Source organism: Trachurus japonicus, chromosome 20, assembly GCF_045865225.1.
Source record: "Trachurus japonicus isolate A0001 chromosome 20, Traja_1.0".
Lineage (NCBI taxonomy): Eukaryota > Metazoa > Chordata > Actinopteri > Carangiformes > Carangidae > Trachurus > Trachurus japonicus.
The window spans coordinates 4,663,273-4,679,700 of NC_140926.1; the positions used below are offsets into that span (position 1 = coordinate 4,663,273).

The 16,428-nt window shown below is 39.4% G+C and overlaps 1 protein-coding gene across 6 annotated transcripts in view; it reads left to right on the top strand.

Annotated features, from left to right (window-relative positions):
- The first annotated feature begins 2,244 nt into the window (after nt 1-2,244).
- Nucleotides 2,245-16,428, top strand: part of slc12a7b (solute carrier family 12 member 7b) — a 57,970-nt gene continuing 43,786 nt past the window's right edge. For all 6 annotated transcript variants that reach the window (XR_015034530.1, XR_015034531.1, XM_085763669.1 and 3 more), the window contains exon 1: nt 2,245-2,679. Coding sequence is in view for 4 of the 6 variants with exons in the window: in XM_085763669.1 (XP_085619795.1) it covers nt 2,388-2,679 (292 nt within the window). In the remaining 2 variants the exon portion in view is untranslated. The remainder of the gene's footprint in view (nt 2,680-16,428) is intronic.

Below are 16,428 nucleotides of genomic sequence, written 5' to 3' on the forward strand. Positions count from 1 at the left end.
AGTCAGCAAAGACTCTGTGAGTTGGATCTTTAGGAGTAATCAGGGTTGCGAAAGGTTTACGACACTTCCTGTTTCTGCCAGAGAAAGAGACAGAGAGAAGTTTGTCATGAAGCTGAATCAGTATCACAGCTGAGCTTTATTAGCACAGTCTAGGAATCCTTTCAGTGTAAATTCAACAGCATTAGATTATTAGATATACGCTTATTTAGCAGTATTTTAGAACAGTTTGGCCTTTTTACTCCTTCATAAACAATTTGAGTTACGCCAAAAAGGTTCACAGCCTTCATATCCATGGGAGGAAGGTTACAATCCTCAGCAGGTCTACTCTGCAGTGCGACCTATTGACCTGAGATTCAGAGATGATTTTCCATGCTCTGTAAAACTATTTTGTTAAGGTGCATTCCAGTTGTTCAGTGTGGGCAACCTGTTGCTTTTTTACAGGGCGGCTGCTTATTTAATCTCTGTGAACGGGTTATACATGCAACCCTCTCACTGTGTCTGTCAGAGTGATGTGTGTGTGAATGGATTCTCCCTGAGTTTCGCAAAACAGACAAGACAGACAGACGGGGCTTTCTTTTCTTTGTCCCAAGGAACAATTAATTGAATTGGGTTGGTGAGCTTTTTTATCTTGGGATTTCCAGCACCAGATGATCAAAAGTGACAGAAATGGAAAACAAAAAACAAACAAACTGAAATGCTCAAATGCAAATTTTGAGCTGCTTTGTATTTTCCAAGTACATTGAGAGTTTATTCTTTTGTTAGCAGTTAGCAGGGAGATTTGAGACCTGTCTTTGTGACACTACGTTTCTCATAAACTGTCTGGAAAAAATAAGAGATCATTCCATCCTGAGATATTTTTACGAACCATTTATTCTGAGCTGTAACATACCAAGGTTATTATGGCAAGATGTTGGTAAATGACTAAACCATCGCTGCTTTTTTAAATTAGCGCTATTTATTGAGTGTCTGTGGCAGGCTATTGATAGTGGAGGATGTGGAGAGTGAGTGTTAATTACCCCATCATTTTGAGACAATTAAAGAGGCTTGTAATGAGTTTAGTGTGACATGCCAGAACATGTGCTCCACCAGGCCCCATCTCACATGCTGTATTATGTTTGGTATTCTGTTGAGCTCAGCTGTTTTACCACTTGGCCTGGATAATGAATAGATAAGCCTATTTATCCACAAATCATTGGATTTTGTGTAGTTTTGAATATGAAATTAAAATTAAACAACAGAAAAAATGTTTTATGTATTAATAGCTACAATTATGGTAGGCTATATGTAAAATATATGAACTTTTATAATGTTCTAATAAATAACAGAGGATCCTGTTACCCATTACATTTTTGTCCACCTCTCATACTTTCCAAACTCCCCACGGTCAAATGAAAGGTCACTGGGGCCTGATTTTTTGCAAAGAGGTTTATCTTTGGGTAAACTCTGGATGTCCCGAATTTCATAATGAAAGTCCATTTTTTGGACCCGTAATGCATTTTAACCACGTCCATGACCCTCCAAGTGGACAAAAATGTCCACCTCTGCCTGCGTTTTTTAATGTATTTTAAAGTAAAAAAAATTTTAACTAACAGATATCACCATGAAACTTCCCAAGTTTATTTCTCACATTAAGACAAATATTTTTTGTCTTACAAGTTTTGTCAAAATGTATGTTTAAATATGTAAATGAGGCAATATCTAATGAAATATGTGCTAATTTCCAGAACAGAAATCTGAACAATGGATAAAGCCCCTTTCAAAATTCTTGTTTTATTTTGTTGTCATATTATAGTCAGAGGTTTTCACTGAGGGGATTTTGGATATCTCTTTTTACTGTCACCACCAGCCATAAACCCATAGAGCCCCATAGAAATGTTGTGTTTTTGCAGCAAAAACAACTGGCCAGGAAGGGGTTAAAAATTTTGAAACCCATGTCAAAAGTGATTTTCATGTTTAGCCCAATATGTATCACAAATAATTTGGGAGTAACTGATATCTAAATTTTGTCCAGGGGTCATGGATGTGATGTGGTAGCCTACAAATTGAAGGAGCATCCGAGCCCAGGGTCTAAATTTCAGAACTCCCTCATTCTACAATTAACAAAATTCAACCACTCTGATTGGCTACCTGGGGGTGATTGACAGCGCTCCGTGGCCCCCCTCGACCAATGAGGGGAGGGCGAGGGGGCGGGCACATCTGTACTGTAATCAATCCTCTGATAACCGCGTGAGCCTGTGTCTGTGTATGTGTGTGTGTATTATGTGTGTGTGCTCTCTCCACAGAGTAGTAGGGTAAAGCCGGTCGGTGTGTCTTCTCTTTCTCTCCTCTGCACTCCACTCAAGAGGAAGGAAAGAAGGAAGGGAGGAAGGAAGAAAGGAGGGAAGGACATGGGGGAAAGATTTGTGGTGGTGCCGGTAGACGGAGGAGGAGGAGGGGGTGTCAGCGGCGGCGGGGAGAGGGAGCACACGGTCGCGGTGGTCGCTGACCCGGCGCCGGACAGCACCACCACCGGCAGCGGCACCGGCAGCGGCAGCAGCAGCGGCGGCACAGCGGAGGAACAGGAGCAGGAGCCCGGGGAGGACTCTGTGTTTGAGCAGCAGCAGCAGCAGCAGCAACAGGACCAGGACCCCAACGATGTGGTGCCTATCCTGGAGTACAACCGGGAGCCCAACAAGTACGGTAAGACAGCTGCCTGCCAAGCCCCGTTAGTTAGAAACAAACTCCGTGTCCCACTTCTTAGCTCATCAATCCAGCCGAGGAGGATTATAACCGTCGCATTTTTACTTCAGCTGCTCTGCTGTGTGCTGCTCCTACTGCTGCTGCAATTATGTAATAATAAAACACCGACCGACGCTTCATAATATAATATATGTCGAAAAAAAGTTGAAAAACATTTGCTTTTTTGCTTAAATTTGAGTAAAATGAAAAGTAACTGCCGTTTGTCTGCAGTTGTCAACTGAAAACGCTCGCTCTCTGCTAGCTTATATTCGTTAAAATTCAAAATTCAAATTAGCGTCGACGTTATAAATTTGAAATTAGAAATTTTATAACTGAAAATGATTAGCACGTAAATATTAAACAGACAGGCTGTGTTAAACTTACTGTACTGAACCTGGGATAATATGGATGTCACTCTGGTAGAGTGTGTCTTATGTAGCCTATGTAATCAATGTAAAGTTGTGTTACCTGCTATTTTAAGTTTATTTATAATCTTTTGAGTAGCTTATGCTACAGGAAAAATGTATGGATCTACAGAAATTATATGCAAATGCAAATATTTGCATTGATTGAACCTGAAAAAATACAAAAACAACTCCCTGTACTGTACATTCACCCTCATCTAATAGGTAGTCCCTTGTCTGTTTTATATTAGGACTAGAATAGTAGATGTAGCTAGTGTTTGCTAATTTAAATACTACTTAGAGACAATTAGTGGGAACAAAAGACAACTTTACATTAATGATAGGCTTCTTCCATGGCATCACCCTGTACTGTATCATACTGCCTATGTCTGTTGCTCTGAGCCATAATAATTTGGCTGCTGCAGTCTTTATTCTCAAGCCTGTTGCTCAGCCCAGTTGCTCACAAACAAGGTGCTTCTATAGCAACAGGTTGAAGGCTAGAAAGGCGCTGGGATAATTGCTTGGCACACTGGCCAAACAAGCCCTGCAAAAATTACTGTGTGCTGCTGCTGCTGCTGATTGCTTGCACTGTGTGCTGTGTATTGATTGGTAATCGTTAAGAGCACAAGCTGTTTTCTCAAAACAGTGTTGAGCTGCAAAAATGGTGGTGTCTCATGCCTGAATATAGTGTGTTTTTCATGGACCTGGCTCTTGCATAGAAAGTTAATCAGATGCTGCTTTTGCTTTCCGCTTGCTTTTACTGTAAAATAAAAAAAAGAGACCCCGAGCCCTCGTGAAAAAAACGGATAAAAAGGATAAAAGATCACATTGGCCTTTATTGTCGTGCTTGTGATTAATCGTGGTGACAGAGCAGAGTGTTGCTATTGACATAGTAGTGACAGTCTGTTGTGTTAGGTCCAAACGAAAAATTTCCCACTGGCTCAGGGTCAATACAAGATACTGGGTTGGTGCATAACAAGTCTGCCTCTGGTCCTGCAAAAATCTGCTGATGGAGGTTTGACAAAATATGAACATGTATTAGTTTGTGTAGATTTGAAACTGTTAGATACTGTAAAGATCATAATTTAAATGCTTCTGTTTACTTTGGCGTACAGTGTAAGATAGGTGCCTGGAGAAGTATTGTTTTATATAAGTAACCTTGTATTTTGGATGGGATAAAGGGTGTGTTTGACTGGAAGCTTGGTCCAGTCTGAGCTGCTGCAAAAGCCATGGAAATGTCTTCCACATGATTTCCTCCTCTATGACACAAGGACAGGTTGAAACCTGTGCCTATTCAGTTTGAATGCTTAGATTGAATTTCTTTTCTAAAATCAGATTAAGTTAAAAAAGTAGAGGGTTAGTAGTCGTGCACACTGTTTAGTGGTGGTGTATTTATGTTTGTCCTTTGTCGCACATTTAAAAGACAAGACTGCTAGACAATATTGTGTGTGTGGTTGTGTGTGAGCTTTCATCAGCAAACATTTTAATCTCCTGAGTATTTGTTACATGACTCCCAAGAAGATTGTGTACCCTCTGTGGACACATACACACCTCAGCCATGGTTCACTGACGGAACATGGCTTTGAGGTACAGTATGATTATGTTTTTTAACCATTTCTGTTTGCACACCGTTAATTTAATCCCTGTGGCTGGGAACGTGCTATTCTTGCTTCTTTTTTTTAACTCCACTGTACTTTAAAGTGCCGACTAATTTTGGCAGGTGGACAGTGGATGTGACACTCGGGTGTTCAACCATTCTTGATATAATGGAAACAAGTGTATGGTATGACAAACTCAGGGCACCATGAGTCATGCATCTGTTTCTGTCAAATATTTTAATATTAAACAGCGACTTTTTATTTCGTGCTCTGGATTTCAGTTTCCCTCCATTACCTCCTCCTCCACCACCAGCACATGACTGATGGCAGTGATATGCACTCACTCCCCTTTGTTGTGATATATATTTTTTCTAATGGGCTTCTGGCTGATGCTGCTAAATTAAATTACGTCCATGATAAAGTTGACAAGCGTAGCAAGTAATGACTTTAGATAATGTTTAGATAACGGTTGGTCTGGCATTTTCCACTGCATGAATGACGCACCGGCGTTTACTATTTTCAGCAACACAGAGCAACACCAGCAAGAATATTTCTTTCTTTCTTTCTTCTTTTTTACTTAGTGGTCAAGTAAGTTGTCTAAAAATACAAAACACCTATAAGCTCGCAGACTCCCAGTTACCATACGAATTGAAATATACACATACTTATTTTCCATAGATGATCTCATTCATTCATCGTTAAATCAGTGTAATCAAAGGTTGCAGATGTTAGGGTGAATATCGAGTGAGAAGGAAGCAGCAGTATAGTTGTGAAGAAGTAGAAGTCCCAGACAAAAGGATAGTGTTGTCTGAATGATACTGGTGGTTTTGTTTCGCCGGCTTGCCCACTTCTGAAAGCCCTGGCTTCAGATGATCTTTAAATGTGCCGTTTGCTTGTTCCTTGTTCAGACTGAGTGAGGCAAAGGCCAAGCTGTGAGCAAAGTCAAGCAAAGTGAATAAATATATCAAGATAAATGTCGTACGATGTCGCCGTGTGAATTATTTAGTATCTATTTGTATGACATTGTTCAAGTATATGCTTTAAAAACCCACAAATGTCCTAACAAGAGACGTAATGAATATATCAATAGCTAATGAAATCGCCTGAAGGGGTTTCATAGCACCCAGATGCTGAGGATGACTAAGATTACATTTGGATTTATTGGAGATTAAGCAGACAGAGGAAGATAAATGAGGTTCTGCGAGGATAAGGGTCTCCAGAAGGTGTCAGATTTAAACTTGATGCCACAGTTAACAACAGACTGAGGCTGTCAATCTCTCATCTCTGACACTTCACACACTTAACAGGGATAGAGATAGGCAGACACTGCTGTAGTAGATTTTCATGCTCACTTTACCACCTGTTGCAGCTGAGAAACTTATGCAACGTTATAGTTAAATGTTCTCCTTATAGACTCACTCTCAGAAGCTTCTTTTCTTTTCTAATTGCTTGTGTAATGTGTTTATTTCCCCTCTCTTCATCAGACAAAGTTAACGTGTGTTTGACGTATTTTTGGATGCCGTCAAATTAGTTATGGACACAGAACGAGTGTGTGTCGCTACGCGCGCACACACAAGCATTATGTTTGCACTCATTATGTGCATTCATGTTTAAGAAGAAGGCATGCACCTTGGGTATCATGTGCTGCCCTCTGCTTTATTTGGAGCTCAGCAGTCAGCACATGGACACCAACTGGGCCACTATATCTGCTCCTGCTGCTCCTGTGTGGCCTGTGTGCTGCTGCTGCGTGGGATGTTTGTTCCAGTTGCTCGTTATTTACACGCAACACTCAAGAGGAGGGGTGTGTACCGGCGTGTCCCTCCCTCTCTGGTTCGGACAGACAGAAGGCTTTATAGAGAAACTTTCCTCCTCCTTTTTTTCGGAAACACACTCGGGCTCAGTTTTAGCTCAATCCTCGAAATGGGCTTTTTTATTATCAAGTAATTCAGTTTGAATGGGGTCGTCTGTTCTCAAAGGTCAACACTGATGGTCCAAGGGCAATCCACTTTACTTTATAGTCTATTTATTTATGAGCAATAGGATTATTTCATTTTTCAGTTGCGCATATTTTGTCAATGCACTCATGATGCAGACTGTCAGGGTCAGTCAAATGGAAATTTGATCATCCTTTTCAGTCTGCACTGCAGGTCATAAAACATTTGTCATGTTGCATTTAATTTCTACATAAATTACAGAATAATGAATTAATAGAGAACATTACTAGTATCTACATGTAAGGCCAACTCCTGTCTTGACATGTCAGAGACTGTTTTCTGTAGCCATCTATCAGTACCGTTAAAAATAACCCTGTCTTATCCGCGTGGACTCGTGACACGCAACACAATGCATGCATGTACGTATATATCTCATCATCTGAGATCCAGGCGAGCGTTGATTCTGTTTTCCAGCTGTAGTGTTGTTGCGCCTCCCTTTCTTTTACCCCTCCCCCTCCCAATCCTGAAAGAAATAATTGACCTTTTAGGGTTTTGACACAATGCTGCAGCTGTCAACAGGGTCCGGTTTTACGTGTGTGCGTCCCGAATGTTTTATGTCGTGTTAACGGTGAGCGGCAAGCTTGAAGTGCAGCCCAGTTTCAAAGCTGCTGTGCTAAAGTGTAACTTGTTCACTGACACTGGACTATAGCATGTGTCTGATGTAGCTTTCTATAAACACTTGAACACATGCACTGTTGAAACTTTGGATATTTGATCCTCTTTGCAGTGTTAGTTGTATCTATGTGAACAGAAATATTCACAGGATGTTATATGATGATGATGATGGTAATGATGATATAATAACAGAGGCATCCCCAGGCTTAGGGATACCTACTGTGGCATGTTTTAATGATGTGTAATCTCTATGACGAGTCCTCCACAGGCTGCTAATGTCACAGCATTACTGTCCTGTTTGGCAGCCTGCAGTTTGTGGTCAAGTGGTGCCACTGCGGAAAATGATTTGATAGCATTCATTAGTTTCTGAGAGGTTCAGAAAATATACAATCTGGTGACGGCATATGAGAATAATGTTGATTTCATCAGTAACATGATAACAGGCCAAAATAAAACTCTTCTAGCGTTCAATTTAGCATTCATCATTTGCATTTTGTGAAAGTTTGAACTCAGTAAAACTTAAAGATTAAGTTGTTCGATTAATCGTTGGGTTGCATATTCACTTTCATACCTGATATTTTCCCCCCCAACTACTTGATCCAAATAAGATCATTAGGCTAATGAGCGTAAAATATTGATTTGTTATGCATAAAACGTTTAAGCGTTGGTGCAATCAGCTGATCATGGAGTCTCCACTCTAGTTGAAATATAAAAACAGTTCGTAGAGTGGTGTGTCTTTTAACTTTTCAATTTTTGGCAGAGCTCAGTCAGCCGATTTTAGAGCACATTAACTATCAGACTAAAATTTCAGTGGAAATAAAGCTATAATATGTAGGTTTTCCACATTAAAATGTAAAAAATATTTTAATTATTTATCCAAAAGGTTTCCACCGATTTTTGCATTGTGCCAAGAAAATATGATGGAGTAATAGTATAGCCTATCTTATATGCGAATATTAAAACAACAGTTATGTAATTCCTATGCTTATCTCTTCAAATGCTTTGTACATGTTCAAGCGTTTATTTCAGGAGCAATGCATGTGGTCGAGATCAATAACAGCAGCAGCTGAAAGTCATTTGTCCTGAACAGACAGTGAACAGACGTGGGAAAAACTACATAACCTGTTTTTCCCCAGGAGGCTCTCTACATTTGGCGTGGGTAGTCATGGGGTTTTCCAGCTCAGCTCTTGGTCAGCAGTATATGAAAGGCTAAATAAGGCATTTACTGTGAGTCATTCGGCCTTATTGCCTTTGCCATTGCAATAAATACACCAAATAAATGCTATTGTAGAAACAAAATAAAGCCAAATGAGGTCCGTGACATCAGGACTTGGCAAAGTGTTGTTGTTGTTTAGTCTCAAACCAACAAGTAGCTACATACAGGGTGTGGGCACATAAACATGAACAGATGATGAGAAGGTTTTTGTCAAAAGTCAATAACATACAACTGAAAAGTCAGCACCTTTCTGCACAAATACAGCATTCATTCTGTGTTTAATTTCTGCATGGCAGGCAGACCCAGGTATAAACAAGCAGAAAAGACATCTAGGTATAGTAGGAGCTCCTTGGCACAGTGGCGTCGGTGGGTATCGGATGTCAGAAATGTGTAGAGAGAAGCATTGTGTGGGTATCATGTTCTGCTTGTCTCTGAACGAGGAGCCTAAGGATAACCCTCGTAACCCCCCCACCCCACCCCTCCCTCCGCCTCGAGCAGCCTAAATGACTGCAGCACAGTCAAAACGCTGAAGATGAAACCGATACAGTTAAACAGACTTCAGTCATTTCCAGCGTCTTGCACTTCATTTATACTTGGAGCCTAGTTTGCCACAAAAAGGAACTGAGCTTTCAAAACACTTGTCAACTTCTGTTTTTTTGCTGACAACGTGTCTTATACATACATATATGGGTGCCCCGCCCAGATAGATAAACATCACCACAGTGTAAATCTTACATCAGAAAGTCTTACTTGATTCCTGTCAATAACTAACAAGTTTTGGGCAACACATCCGTCTAAATTATTGACTAACCGGCCTTCAGGATGAATTTGCCAAGTGTGAAAATTACATAGAAGACAGAAGAGGCATAATATTGTTGGAATTACACATATTTTCTATCACGAATTTCCACGTTGTTTATAATATGTTTTGTAAAAGGATAGTTCATTAACCGTAAACATCTTAATAATGCACTAAAACTATATTTATAGGTTATCATGCTTTTCTTTTACTGGTCCGGCGCACTTGAGATCAAATTGCGCTGTTTGTGACCCCTGAACTAAAATGAGTTTGAGCCCCCTGGACTAGATGCTTCCCTGTGTTGAGCTGCCTGAGTATTTTTTACTCATTAGCCAATAGATAATTAAAATGTAAACGTGGAAGTTTCTTAGCCCTGATTACAAAGGACGCATGACTTACATAAGAGAAAAAAAAGGATAAAAAGACACAAAATGATGACAAAACACCTCCAAGAGGAAAGTGTCATTGGAGCCTGTAGTGTCATATACTACAGTGTTAAATGCATGACTGGCAGACAAGTGTGCTGCTGTTACCTGAGATATCTGAGGTGTCGCTGTCCATGTGTGCGGTGAAGTCATTACAGACTTCATGTTGCCTCTATCATGCATTCAGCCGATATATACGCAGGTTTTCCCTCGACTTTGTAGCTGCTGATCCTGACTCATGGAATATTCTTTATATAGATTTTTTAAAAGTCATGTTTTGCGCAGGTCTGAGTTCCCCCTTTAACACCTGGCTGAGGTCTCCTCCGCCAGTAAACACCAGTAAATAAATGTCATGGAAGGAACTTCAGAAAGGAAACATAAAGGTTATTTTGCCGTCTTACAGCCAGACATTTGGAAAGTCTGACTGAATATGATCACTGCCGTTGGTTCCTTTTAGTTTCGCTTGAGCCAGCACTTGTAAAAGAAAAGAAAAAAGAGAAAAGAGAAAGAAAGGTAACACTTGTAAATGCAAGCGAACCTTTTGGAATTACCTCAATTTATGTATAAATCTCTCCTAAATATGATCAGATCACAATTATGAACAAATTTGTTGTAGCTAATGACACGCAAGTAATTTTATTGCTCTCAAAACTTCTACTGAATGTTGTGAAGGTTTGATCAGCAGCTACTGGAGGAGCTGGTTTGAGGTTTGATCAATACCAGATTGAAGTAGGATCAATCAGTTGTTAAATCCATCAACCCTGAATTCTTAATGGCACAAAATATTATGATTTTGCTGATATTAGCAGAGGGACACCAGGGCTCCATACTGCATGTAAATGAGGTCATTTTGGCCCCAAATTTTGAGACAATGCAAGTAAACTTTTCATCTACTTACGCATGTGCAATCAGTAATTTCTTCTTTTCTTTTTACTCTGGTGAAATGTGGAAGTGGCGACTCAAAGAACCTGTAATCTGTCATTGCATGTGTCAGGCCAATGTGTAGTGTGACTGAGGATCATGAATGAAAAGGAAATGTGAATATTTGCAAGTCGATTTACATCCCTAAGTTTTCTGCTTGCGGTCCTACAATTTGAAGTTAGGTGCCACTGTGCTACTAGTAAAAAAGTAGTTAGTCTGGAGCCCTGGGACACTGTGTTTTTGTCGACCTGTTGGTACAAAACAGAGCACAAATAGTTTTTTTCCCCCCATATTTTGCCATAATGGTCGTGTAACTGTTGTATTTCCAGTTTGGAACAAATGGGGGCAACAGAGTGCCATTTTCATTCCTCAGCTCTCTCCTGCAGGATGAGAGGGAGACCTGACTGATTCAAAAGCAGAGCAGCAGAAACCAGAAGGAGCTGAGATGCTGCTGAAAGTTGATCCAGCAACAATTAAGAGGAACATTTATTCCAATTACGCGGCTCCATCCCTGCATCTCATGTATGAATTGTTAATTTCATGCTCTCAATTGGACTGTAAGAGCTCACAGAGTGGTACAATATAAAACATCATGTGTTTTCTTCTGTCTCGCCTCCGGCCTTTTGACTAAGAGAGGTTAGTAAACACAAAAAAAACATGCAATGCAGTTTTAAGAGCAGGGGGGAAGTAATAGAGAGAAGGAAAGATGTCATGTGACAAAGACTATGACCCAGCTCACATGACAGGATACAGATACTGTACACTGTTAAGAATTTTCCTGTAAAATAACAGTAAAGAACTGGCAGCTGGGTTACCATTATGATACTGTAAAATTTACAGTTTTTTACTGTCATGGAAATTTACAGCTTTTTACTGTTAATGAAGAAAACAGTATGGGACTGTTTTTTTATTATAAAAACAGTAAACAACTGGCAGCTGGGTTACCATTATGCTACTGTAAAATTACATATTTGTTACTGTTACTAAAAACTACAGTTTTGTACTGTATTTGAAAATTACACTGTGTACTGTTTTTTAAGATTACTTTAACAATACTTTACAGTTAACTGATTTGTTTAAAAATACATTATCAGTCTTCACAAAATCTACAAACTACAACAAAATAGAAACAGAGCAGCATGTAATTGCAATATGAAAAAAGCACAGCTTCTTAATACACTTTGACTTTTATTTCAACATGAATTTAGAATCTCCACTTTCAGACCACATTCAGACACCTTCTTTAAAAAAAGACGTTACAGACAATTGAGCAATAGATAAGTCATAAATTTACAAAGCTCTCAGATGTGTCTGCCCTTTGTATCCTCTTGTAATCTGCTATTGTAATGTGGTCTATGAACATAAAAATCAAAGAAAAGCCACAAGTCCAGAAAAAAATATCCAAAGTCCTGACCTCAGACAGTCAAAAATATGCCAGAATGAAACATTCAAACAGTTGTATGTTCAGAAGACACAAATAACTTGGCAAGAATAACAGCAAGGGACTTTCAACTCTGTAAAGGAGAGAGAAAGAGGGTGAGATTGAGAGGGAGAAAGAATTAAAGCAATGAGACAAGATGGTCTGTGTGTGTTATGGGATTGAATAATCTCACCTAAATGAAGTCCTGCTGAAATTCCATGAGTCTTTCAGCATGTGGATACAGTACATGTGGTTTGACTGCTGTCATCCTTTTGCTTGTGGTGCTGGTGCCCCATCCAGCCTTTGGTGCCTCTCAGGGTTTATGAAGCACCTGCAATTAATAGTGTCTCATCAGACAGTGGGAAAATCATTGCACATATTCATTAACAACACAATAAAAAGCAGCAAATGTTAATTTAGAATAGCATGCTATTGAAAAGATGAAAAAAACACATGTTATAGTGAAAATACCTGACGTTTGGGTGAATTCAAGGGCACAGGAGGCATCTTCCTGGTTGAAGATAGAAGGTGGAAAATAAGGTGGGTTGGATTCCTTCACATACGACATGGCCCTCGATGCTGACCATCCAGCGCTGAAGTTTCCTGTTGTTTACCTGAAACTTGACCAAGAATTGCCCTGAAATTAAGATGTGCTCACTGCTTTCACCTGCACATTTTTGCAATTTGCAATCAGGCAGACAACACTACAGGTCTAATATTGCTGTGACTTTTCATGTACCCCACATAGGCAACTGAGGTGCATATACCTGACAAAGAAAAGATTATTGCAAACTTGACCATGATTCAACAAACAGGAAGCACCGTGCAATATGAACAACAACTCACAAATACTTACTGTGATCAGTAGCGCAGCAGCAAATAGTCTTCAGTAGGCCTATGTGTAATGTCAAAGAAATATGTCAAAAACTGTACCGTAAATGACGCTCAAAGAACTCAGCAAACATCTTATGGATCATGAGCCCCCATAGATTCATTAATTAATGGCAAACATGGTAACAACAACAGCAACAACAGTGGTCTTATACTGACTAGAAAAAGTACTAAAGCACTAAATTTCTGAGCTAAAATTTAAAATCTGGAATACCTCAGAATGAACAGACCTCTTATGTTGTGGTGTGTTACACCATTAAGGCATTATATGAATGCTTCATGAATTCACTTTATCTATCATCTGTGAAAATTTAGCTAGCTACCGAATCATTCTGTCATGACATGCACATTTGCAATAGGCTGATGAAAACAAACTGAAAACACTGCCAATTTACTTTGTACCAATTTACAAATGAAATAAAACTGCTACTCACCAAATAATTTGCTAGATGGGGGTGGATGAAGGGTCGACAAAGAGAGGAACAGATCCGGCTTCACATGTGTAGTTTCGGTTAAATTTCCCACAATGCAAAAAATACAACATGATACCGTGACTTAGATGGTTTAGATGAAAGATTAGCGGTTAAGTGCTGTATATTAGGAAAACAGTATAGTTCCGTTAAAAGAACAGTAAATTACCTAAATTTAACAGTTTTTGTTTATTTTAACAGTAGAATGACGTATTTAAAAATAACAGGTTAATACTGTTGGAATTCTGCTGTAAATTCACAGCTTTTTCTTACAGTGTACTTAACTCTACCCTGATGTTCACCATGCTCTCCTTCTTAGATTTATGTGATTTTGATTGCATTTTGTATTGATTCTAACAGGGAAGTTGTCCTTCTCCCTCTCTCCTCCAGAGGGCGCTATCACTCACCAGGTAATCTATTACTACAGCAGGGCCTTTTAGCAAGAAACATTACTGATGTACTGTTGTTTTCTAACTTAGCTGCCTAATTGGTCAGATTTAACATTTGCTCTGTCCCACTCCTGTACGACTCTAAACACTCTCACAGTATTTATGTATTTCAATCAATATTTATTTACCTAATCGTATTTTTCAGTCTGTTTTCAGCCATGATATTGCAGATTCACACATTGTATTATTCCTCTCGCTTCTACGCCCCTAGAAAACAGATCATTGCTCCCTTCACACACTGAGACTTGTGTCCTTGAGCTGTACTTGGTGTATCTGTTGCATATCTAGTCTCCTCCCATCTTCCCTTGTAGAGTCAATCAATACACCTATTTCGGGAGTAGAAATCTGACCCTGCGGAGAAAAAGTTCACTTTAGCTGAACAGTTGTTGTTGGTCGATGAATTACAGTCGCTCCAGAAAGTATTCAGTACTTTGTTGTGTTATAGCTCTTAGTTTTAATTGATAAAATTGTCCATTTTCCTCTCTTTTCATTACCACATGAATGGCGAAGGGGTCACTCTGAATACTCACTGCAGCCACTATACGTACCATTTCATTTATAATGAAGAATGAGTTCTCAGTGAGTCAGAGATTATTATATAATGCCAGTGAGTGTGAGAGCCAGCCAAGTAAATTCTGGGAAAACTGTGTGATAATAACCACTAAACTACCAGGGTTTCTGTCTAATTAATAAATGTTCTGACTAATTATAGCAAGGACTTGACATTTACTGTAACAGAACATTTTGAACATTAAATAGAGGGCTGCAGGGATGACGTAATATTGTTAACCATCCCTGAAGTTAAGCATAATCTTGGACAATCAAAACAAGTGAGCAACAATTTGTTTTTTAAACCCAAGTCTCTCACTCTTACACAAAAGTGCATGTGAATTATGTTTATTGTTTATTATATCATTTAGTGGTGTATATTTTCCCTGGTGGAGGGAAATATGTTATGGAGCAACAGCTGGGTCAAGTTATGTAATACACACTCTTGAGCTCCTGTATTTTTGCGTTTTGCTTGTGACGTGAGTAAATGCTAGTTGCATCCATGTCTTGGTAACTTGTGAAATGACGCAGTAAAAAACAAACAGAAGCACCAGGTCTAGTTTTCAGTGTCGTATGTGAATTGTTGTGAACGAACACTCTCATAAAAGAGACATTGTCCCTCTGGCCTGGATGGCCCGTCTGTCCCTGAGAAGCAGTCAGACTGTCTGGCCTCTTAATCAGCGGATGCCAGTTACATCACTGCTTATTCACTGAGCGTGGAGCAGATAAGTGCTCTCTTTGTTACCTTTGCAAAACCACAACAGCTGAGTGAATATTCCTTTGACAGGTCGCTGTATTGATTATTGCTGTAATTGCACAGAAACACTGGGATTTTTTAGAAACAGTTCGCTGCCACAGACGAGAGTGAGAGCATCGGTGTTCATTCACTAAACTTTTCTTTGACTTGTTGTTGTCTGAACCATATTTGTGACCACACAGACTGAAACTATTAAGTCTCGTTGGGAATTGTAGAAATGCTTGACGAACTGGTTGACGAATGTTTTACATACAGTACTAACATCATAGGGAAACCACAAGCGCAAGAAACTGGCAGCACAACCAGGGGCTGGGTATCACTACTGATCTACTGAATTGATTTTATTCACAAGCTCCCAATTCGATTCGATATTGATTCATTTAGAGATATTTGCTTGGTTATGAAAGAGATTCTCACAAAACTGATGTTGCAAAAGATGAAACTCTCTAACCTGGTGTATTATTAAAAAGTACTCATGTTTACATTAAATTGACTGAAAAGCAGTTATATTAATGCACATTCATTCAACATGACCCACTCCAGAAGTAAACAGTGCAACAGTGCAATGGTGTACATCATATCGATCTAAGGATTTTATGAATGGATATCAGATCTTTCAAATGAAGATCATTATGAATTGGAAAATTGATAGCACAACAGTGACATAAGTTTTAATATCCTTCTTTTAATGAAAGCAAGATTAAACTACTGAAAAACATGTGGTTGTCTATACAGTATGTTGTCTCATGATAGATTTGGTTAAAGAAACACTAAGTTGCAGACAGTTACTGTAATCTTTATTAAATCATGTGCCCAATCCAGTCATTACAGAGACTAAACCCAGTATCTAGATGTTTTCACTTTCACTTCGCCTCAGTTGTAGCCAAGTGAAATAAGTTTTTCTCATGAACTCTTGTTTAAGTTGGAGATATTTTCCTGTAAGTTGATGACTCTCCGTCTCTGATTCGTACTCTTTCCTGCTGCAGCTTCCACCCTTCCGTTGCCTGTATCGATCTTGTATGCCGTCACATTTGGGAACTAAAGAAGGAAGAGAGAGAGAGAGAGGCTGAATTTTTTTTATTTCTGGGCGTGGGACTCCAGATATTTAGCATCCATCCATATGAGGCCTCAGGGCTGCAGCCTTAAGAAACAACTGGACATCTGGCCCTAACATGTGTCTCTTGTAACGTTTCCCATCACAG